We start from the raw sequence: 14,242 nt of genomic DNA, 5'->3' as shown, positions 1-14,242 counted from the left end.
GAGGACGATGCTATTGCAGGTCCCTCAGGCATTGGGGGAGGTGGTCGACCAGATAGAGAGCTGCCTGCCCTCACAGGGCAGGATTGGCTGCTGACAGGCAGTGGTGCTGACAGGCAGCAGATCTCCTCTAAGGAGGAACAGCTGCCTCCCCCACTCGATCCAAGGGCACGGACAGCAGAGCATAGGCAAATTCAGAGAAGGGCTGCAAGGCTACTCAGGAAAAGGTTGCCCCAGCCCTCCTCACAAGAACAACTGGAGTAGATTGACTTAAGAAGAAGCCATGGAGAATTAGTGTTTAAAACAAGTACAGTATTTTGTTTTGGCTTACATTCCCTCAGCTGAGTTGTGCCTTTTGCCTTGCCCTGCGGACTGCCTTTTGTCTTCTGCCTTGACTTTGCCTTGTGTACTATAGTTTGCCTCATAGACATGTTAAAAATATAAATAATATGCAAGTTTATTGCAATAGTTCCCAAGCTTCAATTTAAATATACAAACACACACACACACACACACAAATAGACTTCAAAAAGTTACATCAATACCCATTTTGTGAATTGGAAATAGTATTTTCCATGAATAAAGGTCTGTAAATAACAACTGCCTTCATTTACTTGGCAGCATTTCTCTATTTCATAGTTCAGAAGCATATATTTGGGTATTACAAATTTATTTAAGGTTTCCCTTTTGTGAATACAAATAATATCCTATATTACAAAAGAGGTGTACATACCTTTTACATTGAACAAAATTTCTCATTATACAATGCAAATGAAGCTGCTAAAACATTGCTACATAATATTGAGGTGATTTCACTATGACTTTCCTTCCACCCTTACCATTAACTAGAAAAAGCCCTTGTCGCAAATCCACAGCAAGATAAAGCTTTTTTTGTTTCTATGTGTGAAGTTATAATGTTATTGCATACCACTTTGCTACTGCATTTTAAGTACATTCATAGCCAAATACCGAAAATAAATTCATGAAAGGCAAAAAAAATATATCAACCTCACCTTTAAGTCAAAAGTTCAAAGGAAATAGAAACAGTTCACAGAAAAGTTTGGGACGACATAACATTCATTTTTACAGATCCTTCCCCATACAGTATTCTAGAAATCAGGAATTAGGAAACTAGAATTTGTTATCAAATTCCAGTTTCAACACTTGGCTAATTCTGCTTCACGTCAAACATAGCTATCTCAGATGGAACATTATATATGGTTAAAGGTAAGAACAATATAGGGAGAACTTGTAGCATGCTGTTCCTAGGACATTAAGTAATATTAATCTGAATTGACATCTGTGAACAGATTATTTAATTAGCATGAAATTTTAAACCGAAACTGCAATGGTGGTTATGTTGTGGGTCACATAATAGTAGCCATACCTTTATAGAGTTGTAAGTTATAAACATGTCCTTTAAGAACAAGGAGATACTTCTTAAAAACCACCAATCTTCAATCATGCTGTGCCAAGAGTATTAACACGAATAAGGATAAAGCAGCCATATCCTACGGAATGCTCACTATTTGGTTGTTTGAAGGTACAAATGCAACAGACACAACATTTCGACTCAGACTTCCCTGTAGTCTGCTGTCTGTCTTCAAAGTTACTATGTGAACCTGCTAGAACTGGGGTGTCAAACTCACAGCATCACATTGTCATCACGTGACTTACCGTGACCTTTTTCACCTTCGCTAAAACAGGGGTGAGTGTGGCCAGTGCATGATACATCTGGCCCACAGGCAGCGAATTTGACGCCCCTGTGCTAGAGGATGCAGCTGCTTTAATGTTTGAGCAGGGATGTTTGCTTGCATAACAAAGCTTTGCAAAGTAACTTTGTCAACTGTCTCTGCTGGATCTTTTTTTTATCTCATTATCAACAGAAAACAATTGAACTCATGAGCTCTTTGACATCACAGCACCACTTAATTTAAACAGCCAATGAAAGAAGCACGAATCTTTACATCACTCCAGAGGATATTCTTTGGGACAATATCCACTATTTACTGTGCTCTAACATAGCGGTATCAAAACAATCGAATATCTACAAAGAAATGATAGAGAAAACAAGTCACATAACTCCTTAATCACACTAAATTATACTTGTATTGCTGAAAATAATTAAGGGAAGAACTGGATTTCTTGGGAGTCTAGTTGAAATAAATAAAGCAGCAGCAACAGAAGAAGAAGAAATGGGATACACAATCCAACAAATTAATAAATTAATTTGTTAATAAAATAAACACTACAGAACTTGTAAAAATGAAAGTTTCTGCACTTTTTGAAAGAACGTTCAGTTCCCCTCAGTGTAGGAAATTTATCTAATAAATATAGAAGGTATGAAATTTAAATTTAGGATATCTTACAGTTTATTTAATCTGGAAAGGGCATAGAATGGGTGATAATTACTCTAAAAATCTGTAGAAGTTCAAAAATGCAGCAAACGTAGCATTTCATAGCTGTAACAAATTTGGTTGTGTACAGTTTGCAAAGACTGGACAGGAAAATTCACTTCATGTAGAAAGCAACAAATATATAGAAATTCTCAAAAAGGAAGACAAATACATGACATATTGCCACATCTATTTACATAAACATTTGTCAGAATGGACACACTAATTAATTACACAATTCAAGCTATACCAAAAAAAAATCTGAGTAATTGAAAGGCTAATGGACGCATTGCTTACTGATAATCCTTCATTCAGGGAGACAGCTTGTAAACAATGAAGATATACATTTTTACAATTTATAGTCTTAGGAGAAAATAGATTTCTGGTTTGTCATTTTCATTTGGCTTGGTCTCTAAAAGAGAGTCATCTGTACAAAACCGGTCACTGTACCCCAAATGCAAAGATGAGCAGGCACCTTCTGGGACCCCTCTGCGTTCTAGGTCATCTGTGTTGAAGTTATCTAGATAGCTTGCTATATAAGATCCAGTAGAATGCCTATTGATGATATGAGGCGGTACTGGGGGCTTATTTCGAAGGACTATGTCTGTTACATTACTGCTAACATTAGAAGGTTTTTGTTTATTGGCTTCTTGTCGTTCCTTGGCACGGCTAGCAATATTTCTCACTCTACTCTGACTTCTGGATGACAGTTTTCTGACCAGCATTTTTGGGCAGTCATCATTTTGTTTGGAACAAAATGACTGGCAACTCTCTTCTTGATCAAAAGACACAAGTTTTCGCAGTTGTTCAGTCAGAATGTCTGTAGTTGATGGTTTCTTGGCCTTCAGAGTGGCCACCATGTTGTCTCTCATACCAGATGTAATAAAACCTCTACTAATGTATTTGTACTTGCTCTCAAAATTGCATGAGATATCTTCTGAGGTTAAGTCACCAAGACTTTTTGATTTACAAGGGCTCTGTTGCTTTTGAGCTCCAGGAAAGGGTGAAGGCAGAACATTTTTGGGCTTAAGAGCAGCATTGATGCTGGCTGATTGAGGAATGTTTAACAATTCATTTTGTGCATCTGAAATTTGCAAACAATTATTGTACAAAAGTTCAAACCTCTGCTGACGTGGGTATGGAAAATACTGGTTCTTATCATTGTTGAACTTTAAATCTTCAGCTAGGTTTTCACTAGGAAAGTCCATGCTCTTTAGGGGTTCACATATAGTTTTGTTATAGTATAACGTATCCTGACTATGCTTAAGTTTCAGAGGAGAAGCAACTTGGCTCATATCTTCTATTTTATATTCAAAAGCAGTTATCAAGAGATCTTGTAATTCCCCATCAATTTCCATTAGGCTACTACCTGTAGAATTTGCACAGGTGACTGGAACAACTATGGTATTCTGTATGTCAGAAGTATAGGAGTTGCTATTGCCGAGAAATTCCCAGCTTGTTCTACATTTTTTTTTAGGGTTTGCTTTTTGCATGGTGACAGATGAAATACAGGAAGTGTGTTTAGCACCCTGATTTAAGCAACTGTCTTCTGCACCCTCGGCTGTATCTTTGCAAACAGATCTATCCGTGAATACAGACTGAGAAACTGGAGAAAGAGAAGCCTCATGAATAATTGTGTACATAGAATACCCTGTTGTCTTAGGGGTGGATATTATGGTATTTTCTGCTCTTGAACCAGTTGAACAAGCAGATCCAGCTAATTTTAAGTTTAAGGACTTATCATCCAAAATGATGCTTGGTTCATCCAATGATGTACATGGTAGATGTATGAACTTTAGATTATTGTTCTCTTTATTAATATCAGAGGGACTTGAAACAAGAGTTAAATCAGTTTGGTCACTTGTGACATCAACTTGTTCTATCAGCTTCGAGATAGATGTATCCCTTTCTCTCTCGTCAGCTAGAGAAACCTCATTAATCAGACAAGAAATGTCACTATCTGGGATAGCTGGTGTACCATTAAAGCTACACACATTAGTTATTGTTGTATTTAATATTGGGTGGGATTCCATATTAGCTTTTTCATTTGCTATTTTCCGCTTTTCTTTGCAAAGTTCAGTTATCTCCAATGCCTTTCGATCCATGCGGCCTATGTCTTCCTGTTTTTTTCTTTCAATGTCTTCCTTTACATGTACAAATTCATTGGGAAGATTACTTTTCCAATACTCAGTGGAGAAATAGGTTTCAGCTATCCCAATTGCAAAGTTTAGGCTTTCTCCTTTTTCATCAGGACAAAGGGTATCACATGTACTAGACTTGGGTACATCGTTCTTAAGGAGGTATGTAAAAGATGGATTTTTCTCAGAAGAGGTGATGGTTTTCTTCGCATTTGAACAATCCTCACTTGTATCATTTCGGCTTTCTGCTGAATCAATTCAAACAGAAAACAAAAACAAAAATTTGGTTATAAATATTATCTTACTTGCTTAAGATTAGTTTATCCACAGAGAAATGGAGAATGTAAAATCAGTCACAGTGTGAAAAAGAAATTAATTTTGTGAGTGTGTATTTACTATAAATTATCCATGTGATGTGAAGAAATGGAAAAAATATACAGTGGGGAGGCATTTCACTGAAGTTTTTCTTCAATGCTTTATTACATCACTACAATCATGATGTAATATTTGTATAAAGAAAGTCAATGAGGTATCATAATCTAGACATGTGGAATTACCTTCAGCTGTATTCCTATTCAGATTTGTACTATAAAGGAGCATGACAAACAAAGACAGAATAAAATAGCTCTGTTAAAACACCATCTGCAACAAGAGGCATATTTATCAGAACTCTTGAATTACACACCCCAAACTTGCACTCTGTGCATTAGCAAAATTCCTGTATTGCTAATAATGTACAAATATTGTCTTTTTCCCTTTACCTCTAATATGATTTAAAATATAGTCTAAACCCATTATGGCGAACCTATGGCACGCATGCCAGAGCTGGCATGCAGAACCCTCTCTGTGGGCATGTGCACCATCGGCAGCTGCTTTTACGGGTTCCGTTGCATGCATGCATGCCAGCCAGCTGGTCTTCGTGTCCATGGGCATGCACGTGCCGGAACCCAGAAGTGCAGCTGGCCACTGCACGCATACACACTGGCCAGCTGCTTTCTTCCGGGTTCTGCACTCTGGTGCATGTGCGTGCACTCCAGTTTTGGCACTTGATGCTGAAAAGGTTGACCATCACTGGTCTAGACTTTCAAGGTTATAAAGCAGACTGCTCTTTATAACCATTGTGAATTACAAAATACTTGGTATTAATACAGAGGAGAAAGTTTATTGCTGTGACAAAAGCAATCCATGATGGAAGTAAAACGTGTGAGAATAAAACATTGATTCAACACTGAGCAGAGAATAAGACAAGAATTTATGACATTCCTTGACTGTTTAAAGCATTGATGGATTAATCTGCAATGAATGCTTGTGGTTACCCAAGCTGCTTCTTCTATTGAAGGTTTGACCTCAACACATGAAAAACCTAGTGTTTGTAGTAAAAACAGAGGGATGTTGCCGAGAGCTGCAAATGTATATGCAGATGACCATGTTATTGGCTGACACTTTGAATGATTTGCAGTGAATATTAGCCAGATTACAGTATATAATGCAAAAAGAAATATGGATCCCGAAAATTAATATTGACCAACAAAGCTACAATTGACACGTAAAATGGAGGAACAATTGCAAGTTGTTTAAGTATATGAAGGAAAAAAATTGGAGCAGGTAGATGAATTTGTATACTTTGGGAGAATGTTTAGTAAAGATGGGGAAATAGAAACATTTTAAGACATACAAATGCTGGTAAAAAGATAATGGATGGTAGTGGATAATGGAGTTATGTGCAGCATACTTCTGTCCATTATTTTATATGGAATTGAGAGTTAGATATGGCAGTAGGGATATAAAAACAAGTTGAATGCAGTGGAAATGGCATATTTAAGATGTTAAAACAAAACAAGGTGAATTCGAGAATGAGTACCGTATTTTTCGGAGTATAAGATGCACCTTTTTTCCTCAAAAAAGAGGCTGAAAATCTGGGTGTATCTTATACATTGAAAACAGCATTTTTTGCCTCCCGAAGCCCCGCCCTGTCACCAAAATGGCCATGCACACCCTTATGGAGGCTTTCAGAGAACTTGTGGAGGCTGGGGAGGGCACAAATGAGAAAAAATGGGCCGTTTTTCCCCCACAGCCCCCAGTAGCACTCTATAAGCCTCCATAAGGCTATGCATGCATTTTTTTTGACAAACAGTCCGTTTTTTGCTCGTGTTTGGCCCCCCATCATCCGAGGAGCACTCTGCAAGCCCCCCCCCCAAGTCTATTCATGCCTCTCTTTTTTTTTGAAAAAATGGACCCGTTTTCGTGAAAAATGGGCTGTTTTTGGGAGGTTTGCAGAGTGCAAAAACTTTTTTCCCCCTTTTGGAAAGCTCTTTAGCTGATTGATGGGAATTACGTTGATCAAGTGCTGTGCCAGCCGAAACACCTACCTATCTACTGTATTTCTCTCTATCTCTATTTCTCTCTCTCTATCCCTCTACCTACCTACCTACACACTTTCTCTCTCCCTACCTACCTACTGTATTTCTCTGTCTCTCTTTATTTCTCTCTCTCTTTATCCCTTTATCTACCTACCTACCTACTCTCTCTCTCCCTACCTATCTACTGTATTCTCTCTCTCTCTCTCTCTCTCTATATATATATATATATATATATATATATATATATATATATATATATATATATATATATATATATATATATATACATACATACATACATACATACATACATACATACATACATACATACATACACATACACATACACATACACATACACATATACAGCTCAACTGATAAGGAAGAGAGGCCATGGCTTAGTGGCTAAGACTCCTGCCTAAGATATATACAGCCCGGGTTCAAATCCCAGTAAGGGTATGGCTAGCTGATAAGAGCTAATTAGCTCGAAATAGATCTATACTAGTCTCCCTTTATTTATTTATCAGTACAAATACAACATATATATATACACACACACACAGACACCTATCTATTGTATTTCTCTCTATCTCTTTCTATTTCTCTCTCTCTATCCCTCTACCTACCTACCTACCTAACTACTATCTCTCTCCCTACCTACCTACTGTATTTCTCTCTCTTTCTGTCCCTGTCTATCCCTTATCTCTCTATACCTACCTACTTTTTTTAAAATTTGCCTCTTCAAACCCTTGGTGTGTCTTATACTCTGGTGTGTCTTATACTCCGAAAAATACGGTAGTTAATGAATGAATGTGTATTGATTAGAAAAAAGAAGGACTAATATGGAAAATGTGCCATTAGGCAATTTGGTTATATAGAGAGAATGAATGAGGATCATATTTAAAAACAAATATATGAAAGAGTGAGTACTAAGACAAAGGAGAAGATGAAGATTGTAGTGATTGCATGGAGTTAATGAGACTTTCAAAAAGAGAGAGGTAAGAGGTTTACAGAACAAAAAGCAATGAATTGATATAGTGGAAACAAAGATGGTTTGCAAGGACAGAAAAGTATGGCGAGGTACAATAAAAAAAGTTGTTGTGAATTAGAATTAGTGAGATTTCCATTCCTATCTTGAATTTAATTTAGATTTGCTTGCTACTCACCACTTTTCTGGGCAACGTGCCTTGTTTCAAAAGGAAATAGCCTGTTAGGTATACACTGTTTATCTGTCTGTACAACTAATTTTCAAGCAACAAGCACAGAACTGACTTGATCAAAAGATCAAAATGTCTCAAAATTATTATCCTGAAAGCCTCATAGTGGGAACTCACCAGATGTACTTTCACTTTTCGTAACTTCAACAACTCTGCTAGCATCCTGGTCTAGTGGTGGCAATCCTGCCAGGAGATATTTTCCAACTGGCATGGAGATGGGGCGCAATTGTACACTTCTGCTTGTTTGCCTGAAATCACCTTCCTTCTCTTTCAAGTCCAGCGTATCAGATACACTTTCCTTAAGGTCAGTGGTCTCTTGAAAGCCCATTTTGCTTTTTTTCCTGGCCTTTGCTGGAGCGCTGGCTGTGCGTCGAAGGATTCGGTCCCCAAGTGACCGTTTTCGGATATAATTACTGCTGTTTTCCACTGAATTATGTTTGGAGTTCCTATTAAAAAGCCCTCGGAGTCCTATTAGTTGCTTGTTCTGGAAAAAAAAAAGAAAAAGAAAATGGGGGAGGAGATCAGATGTAGAGATTTGCCCAGGGGGCGTGGGGAGAATGGCCTGTTTTACATAAAGGAACTTCTACATTGCTGTATTTGCACACATTATCTGAGCAGTGACCGATAAGAATATCTGAGCAGTGACTGATAAGAAAATCCCAGGCAAATCAAGGAAAGCCATCAATTGAAGCAAATCCACATCTAGCTGATCAAAAAATGGTGACGCTCGCCATGAGTTCATGCATGTATAAGAAAAAAAGAGGCAGCCTGCCTTGAAGCAAAAGAGGTTTTACAAGACACATCCTAATTGCATATGACAAGCTCGCAAGACATTTCCTTGGGTGAGAAGCTAGCCTGGCCCCAAAGCATGTATTTTTATCACACGGGACCTTCAAAGCAGCAGCACAAACTTTCAAATGCATGACGAGAAATCAAGCACTAGGGCAGTAAGAGATCATGCGATTCAGAAAGCCTCCAAAAAGGGAGTGGCGGGGGGGGGGGGGGAAGGCACCCAGCCAGTGCAAAATTGCATGCTAAATTAAAAGCTACCTTTGTGGCTCCTAGAAAATGCATGATAGTATAACTGGGATTGAGGATTAAAGGACTCCACTGAAAGGCAAAAAAAAAAAAAAAAAAAAAGCAGAAACGTCGAACTCAATTTCTTTATCTGAATCCCAAGAAAATACATATGTTAGAGTAAATTATTATTGACATTCCACTGTTTCCTTCAAATGGACAAGTCCAGCTGAATGTAACAACTAAGCCAGGGGTGTCCAAACTTGGCAACTTTAAGACTTGTGGACTTCAATTTCCAGAATTCCCCAGCCAGCAGAGCTGGCTGGGGAATTCTGGGAGTTGAAGTCCACAAGTCTTAAAGTTGCCAAGTTTGGACACCCCTGAACTAAGCTAATACAGGTAGTCCTAACTAAGTTCATTTGGTAACTATTCAAAATTACAACGGCACTTATGATCATTTTTCACACTTATGACCATTGCGGCATCGCTGTGGCCATGCACTCAAAATTCAGATGCTTGTCAACCGACTCATATTTACAATGGTTGCAGTGTCCCAGGACTATGCAATCTCCTTTTGCAACCTTCGGACAAGCAAAGCCAACGGGGAAGCCACATTCGCTTAACAACCAGGTTGCTAACTTAACAACTGCAGTGCTTCACTTAACAACCCTGGGAAGGAAATACGTAAAATGGGGAGAAAAAAGCTCACTTAACAAATGTCTCACTTAGCAACAGAAATTTTGGGCTCAATTGTGGTCATAAATTGAGGACTACCTGTACAGCCTTGCTATTAAGATTTCTACTTCCTGGGGGAAATTTCCCTTAAAGAAAAATACGTTAAATGGCTCTCTTTCTCTCCCACCTCTGCAAATCGCTGCCAGAAAATAAAGGCAACAACTCATGAAGGACCAAGTCAGAGATTCCTTTGCAAAGTAGCTACATCCCTAGCAATCCTTGACATGGCTGTTAATAGCTAATGGGTAGCACTTCAAAGGCTTACAAAGTTATCTGGCTAATCTCTGTACCCAGAACAGAGAATGAGAGGCTTCTGACTAAGGCTTCCCAAGAGCATGAAACAAACTCCTTGTCCCGGCAAAAACCTCTTTTATTAATTTACAGTGAATTCTGCTCATTCACAGCTGGCAAAGACTTTCAAAGGAGGATTTATGGCTTGGAGAGCTGACAGGCCAATACCTGCAGAACTTGGCAAGGAGTCTCAGAGAGTCACGAACCAATTAGCGAACGAATTGTCTCCTGCACACTCCACTCCCCTTTCACGCCTCTTTTATTACCTCTGGGAGGGCCATTCATCGTCTGGCCTTACTCCCAAATCTACCCTGCTCTTTAGTTGTTCCCTTTGTCTGGCAACTCTGCACATGCTCATACTGGGAACAGGCTCCAGCTGTTCGTCTGCCTCACTGCTGTCTGACTCTGACAACAGCTGATAACTGGCATACGGCTCTCTGCCTCTGACACAGAGCCCTCATCAGAGCCTTCCCCAGACTCCAGGATTGGCCCATGTTCCTTCCCAACCTCCTCACAGTCTGACTCTGCTGCCAGCTCTGCTGGCCACTGGCAAGCCACAACAGCTTCAGGGGAGAAGATTTCTGAATATTTCCCCAGGCTTAAAATACCCATCTATTTTGTACTTCTTTGAATAATGATCCAAGTCAAGAATCAGAGTTCTAGATTCATGGATAACAGGGAGGTGCACCAAGCAAAAGGAAGAAAAGCTCTTCAAAACAAGAAACCATGAGTTCTCCCTCCAATTTTTTAGCAGATAAGGGAGAAACAAGGAAAAGGAGGGCAATGGTTATAACATCAGCAGGGAGTTAATTCAGTGAATTAGGCTGTTCAATGAAGCAAGGAGTCCCATGATGTAAAATGGATTAATGAGTGCATCCTAGAAAATGTACTGTGCAAAATCTGATTTTATCAAATTGGAGAGGGCCTCTTTTGCAATGCTTGAAAGTATTTTTTGTTGGTTTATGAAACTGAAATTGGCTGAAATGTGGTACATTTATTACCACAAGAGACTAGAGAACCTCTGGTTCTTCTTCCCTCTTGAATCACTAAAAGTAAAGTTGCTTGGAACAATTAAAACTGCATATTTCGGCATCAAGATCATGAAGCTAAATGGAAAAAGTGGGTTATTCCCAAAACATAGTTTGAATTCAGATACAATGGTAACCTTTTACTGAACCCACAGTTAGGATCAGCTGAATCCATTTAATAAGTAATAAAGATCCAATCTTTTTGTGGCTGCACCCAAGAAAATGTGACACACAATCCTTAAGTTCACTTTGATTTACAGCCCGTGAACCTCTAGTCTGAGATTTTCCTAGGCTGTCATCTTTAACAATAAAGCAGAGTTTAGAATTACTGAACTTTCCTTAATATAGTCAGCAAAGAGGATGAATAGTTTATACTGTCTTTCATAAATACAATTGCTTGCAACTGCTTGGCAATGATAGCAACTCAAGTACCTTAAATATTGTTGCCGAGGACACAGAAAATATCAAAGTCATTTCAATTCCTTATTTGCAGACTAATGCCCTCAACTGACCAGTGTTTCAATACAATACAATACAATACAATAGTAGAGTTGGAAGGGACCTTGGAGGTCTTCTAGTCCAAACCCCTGCCTAGGCAGGAAACCCTATACTAGAGATGGTGAACCTTTTTTGGCTCGCGTGCCACAAGTGGGGGGAGCGCAGGGGGGTCGTGTGCAGGCGTGCCGCACCCATAATGCAATACACGACCCCCCCAGTGAGCATGCACGCACTACAGGTGCTCCCCCCCCCCTTATATGTTTTTTTCGCCCTCCCCAGGCTCCAGAGGCTTTATAGGAGCCTGGGGAGGGCGAAAAGAACCTCCCCCGCCCCCCCTCCGGAGGCCCTCCAGAGGCCCTCCAGAGGCTTCAGAGACCGTCCGGAGGCTTCCCTGAAGCCTTCGGAGCGCTCAAAACAACCCTCCGATCAAACCGGAAGTGACTGGCCAGCTGACAGGGCAGCGCCTCGCGTGCCCTGACAAATGGCTCCGCGTGCCACCTCTGGCACGCGTGCCATAGGTTCGCCATCACTGCCCTATACCATTTCAGACAAATGGCTATCCAACATCTTCTTAAAGACTTCCAGTGTTGGGGCATTCACAACTTCTGGAGGCAAGCTCTTCCACTGATTAATTGTTCTAACTGCCAGGAAGTTTCTCCTCAGTTGCTTCTCTCTTTGATTAGTTTCCACTCATTGCTTCTTGTTCTACCTTCAAGTGCCTTGGAAAATAGTTTGACTCCCTCTTCTTTAACCCCTGAGATATTGGAACACTGCTATCATGTCTCCCCTAGTCCTTCTTTCTCTTAAACTAAACATACCCAGTTCCTGCAACCGTTCTTCATATGTTTTATTCTCCAGCCCCCTAATCATCTTTGTTGCTCTTCTCTGCACTCTCCACATCTTTTCTACATCGTGGCGACCAAAACTGAATGCAGTATTCCAAGTGTGGCCTTACCAAGGCATTATAAAGTGGTATTAACACTTCACGTGATCTTGATTCTATCCCTCTATTTATGCAGCCTAGAACTGTGTTGGCTTTTTTGGCAGCTGCTGCACACTTCTGGCTCATATTTAAATGGTTGTCCACTAGGACTCCAAGATCCCTTTCACAGTTACCACTATTGAGCAAGGTACCACCTATACTGTACCTGTGCATTTCGCTTTTGTTGCCTAAATGTAGAACCTTACTCAGATTCAGATGGGAGTTTTTTGTAGCTCACTTAGAAATGCCAAAAATTGAACATAAGACTATCAGCATGATATGAAATGAGCCTTTCTATTGCTCTATGGCCCCTAAGCAACTAAAACATTCTTCCATAACAGAAATTGAGAAAAAGCAGTTTGCAAAAAATAAACTATTTGCCATTTTAAAACTTAAACTAAGTTTTAAAATTTTCCAAATTCAGAAACATAAGAGAACAGCAGCAGCTTTGCTTTAAAATTGATTCAAACTCAGCCCAAAGCAATTGCCAGTAAAAGAAACAAATTTCATTGAAGAAGTATTTTTGCAGTTCAGTGAGAAATCACCCGTTATTAAAATTAGCCTCCCCTAATTTTGCTTATTAATCCCAAAATGGGTGGTGGTGGTGGTTGTCAGTTTAACTTTTTAAATAAATAGATGGGTGTGATAAGAAAAAGTAGCTAGTAAAGGAATGTTCTCATAAATATTTGGGCACAGTTATTTGCCCAGCAGCAAAATAATAAAGTATTTCATATCTAAGGAAAGTAGCATCTATTAAGATGCAATTAAAGTCATTTACTTCCATTATAAGCACACATCACAATTCGTGGTTTTGAAACTTAAGTCTGATGCCCTCCAGAAATATTAGGAGTGCCAATATATCTGGATATATGGCACTAAATGAAAGCAAATGTATCTTAAGTACAAAAAAAAACTCAGTCAAAACCTGAACATTATTCAGACATTTGCACTTTGAAACCAGAAGGCTGAAGTTGTAGCTTAAATCTATGGTTAATCAACAGCTGCTTTTCATTATCAAATACTAATGTCAATCTTAACTGTTCAGTACATAGAACTGAATATTCATCTCTTACCTTTCCATAAATTTCATTGATGGTTACATGAACAAAAATTGATGCTTCAGTCAGTCCTTCTAAGTAAACATGACGATAACCTGGTGAAGGTGAACATCATCAATAATATTAAATGGTATATTTCATAGTTAAGATACTATCCTCTTCCCTCCCATACTTGTTCTAAACCTTCTGTTTTAAAGCACCCTTTGGCAGCCCTTAGCCCTCATTTCTAGACCTCAATGTGTCAAGAGATCATGACATCAAAACATATTCATTTAGCTGCCAGTGAAGCAGCTAAAGAAAAGAAAGAAAAGCCAATGGACTCACCAGGCATCAAGCTGCTAAAAGCCACAGTTCTTTGCCCCACAAAATCTCGGCCAATGGGGTCATGATCCCAAACTAGAAATCGGACCAAAGCTATTTCAGGCATGTGGATAGTGAAAGTCAGGCTTTCTTCCCAAACAGGGTTGAATCCTGTGAGGAGCAAAATATTTTAGCAAATGTTAGGGTAGCATTAATCGGAAAGAA

The 14,242-nt window shown here is 39.2% G+C and overlaps 1 protein-coding gene across 4 annotated transcripts in view; it reads right to left on the bottom strand.

Annotated features, from left to right (window-relative positions):
• Positions 1–413: 413 nt before the first annotated feature.
• The window catches only part of PLCH1 (phospholipase C eta 1), a 136,204-nt gene continuing 122,375 nt past the window's right edge, over positions 414–14,242 (bottom strand). The window contains exons 19-23 of one of the 4 annotated variants that reach the window (XM_081955607.1): positions 14,042–14,188; positions 13,733–13,812; positions 9,159–9,218; positions 8,226–8,592; positions 414–4,779 (exon numbers count right to left, since the gene is read on the bottom strand). In XM_081955607.1, coding sequence (XP_081811733.1) covers positions 2,750–4,779; positions 8,226–8,592; positions 9,159–9,218; positions 13,733–13,812; positions 14,042–14,188 — 2,684 coding nt within the window. In that variant the 3' untranslated portion in view covers positions 414–2,749. The remainder of the gene's footprint in view (positions 4,780–8,225; positions 8,593–9,158; positions 9,219–13,732; positions 13,813–14,041; positions 14,189–14,242) is intronic. The other 3 variants (XM_081955604.1, XM_081955605.1, XM_081955606.1) reach the window with 3 other exon arrangements.

The sequence above is a fragment of the Natrix helvetica genome (assembly GCF_964273705.1).
Source record: "Natrix helvetica genome assembly, chromosome: 5".
Classification (NCBI taxonomy): domain Eukaryota; kingdom Metazoa; phylum Chordata; class Lepidosauria; order Squamata; family Natricidae; genus Natrix; species Natrix helvetica.
Note: the sequence above shows the minus strand (reverse complement) of the source record. Positions and strands in the feature narration are given on the sequence as shown.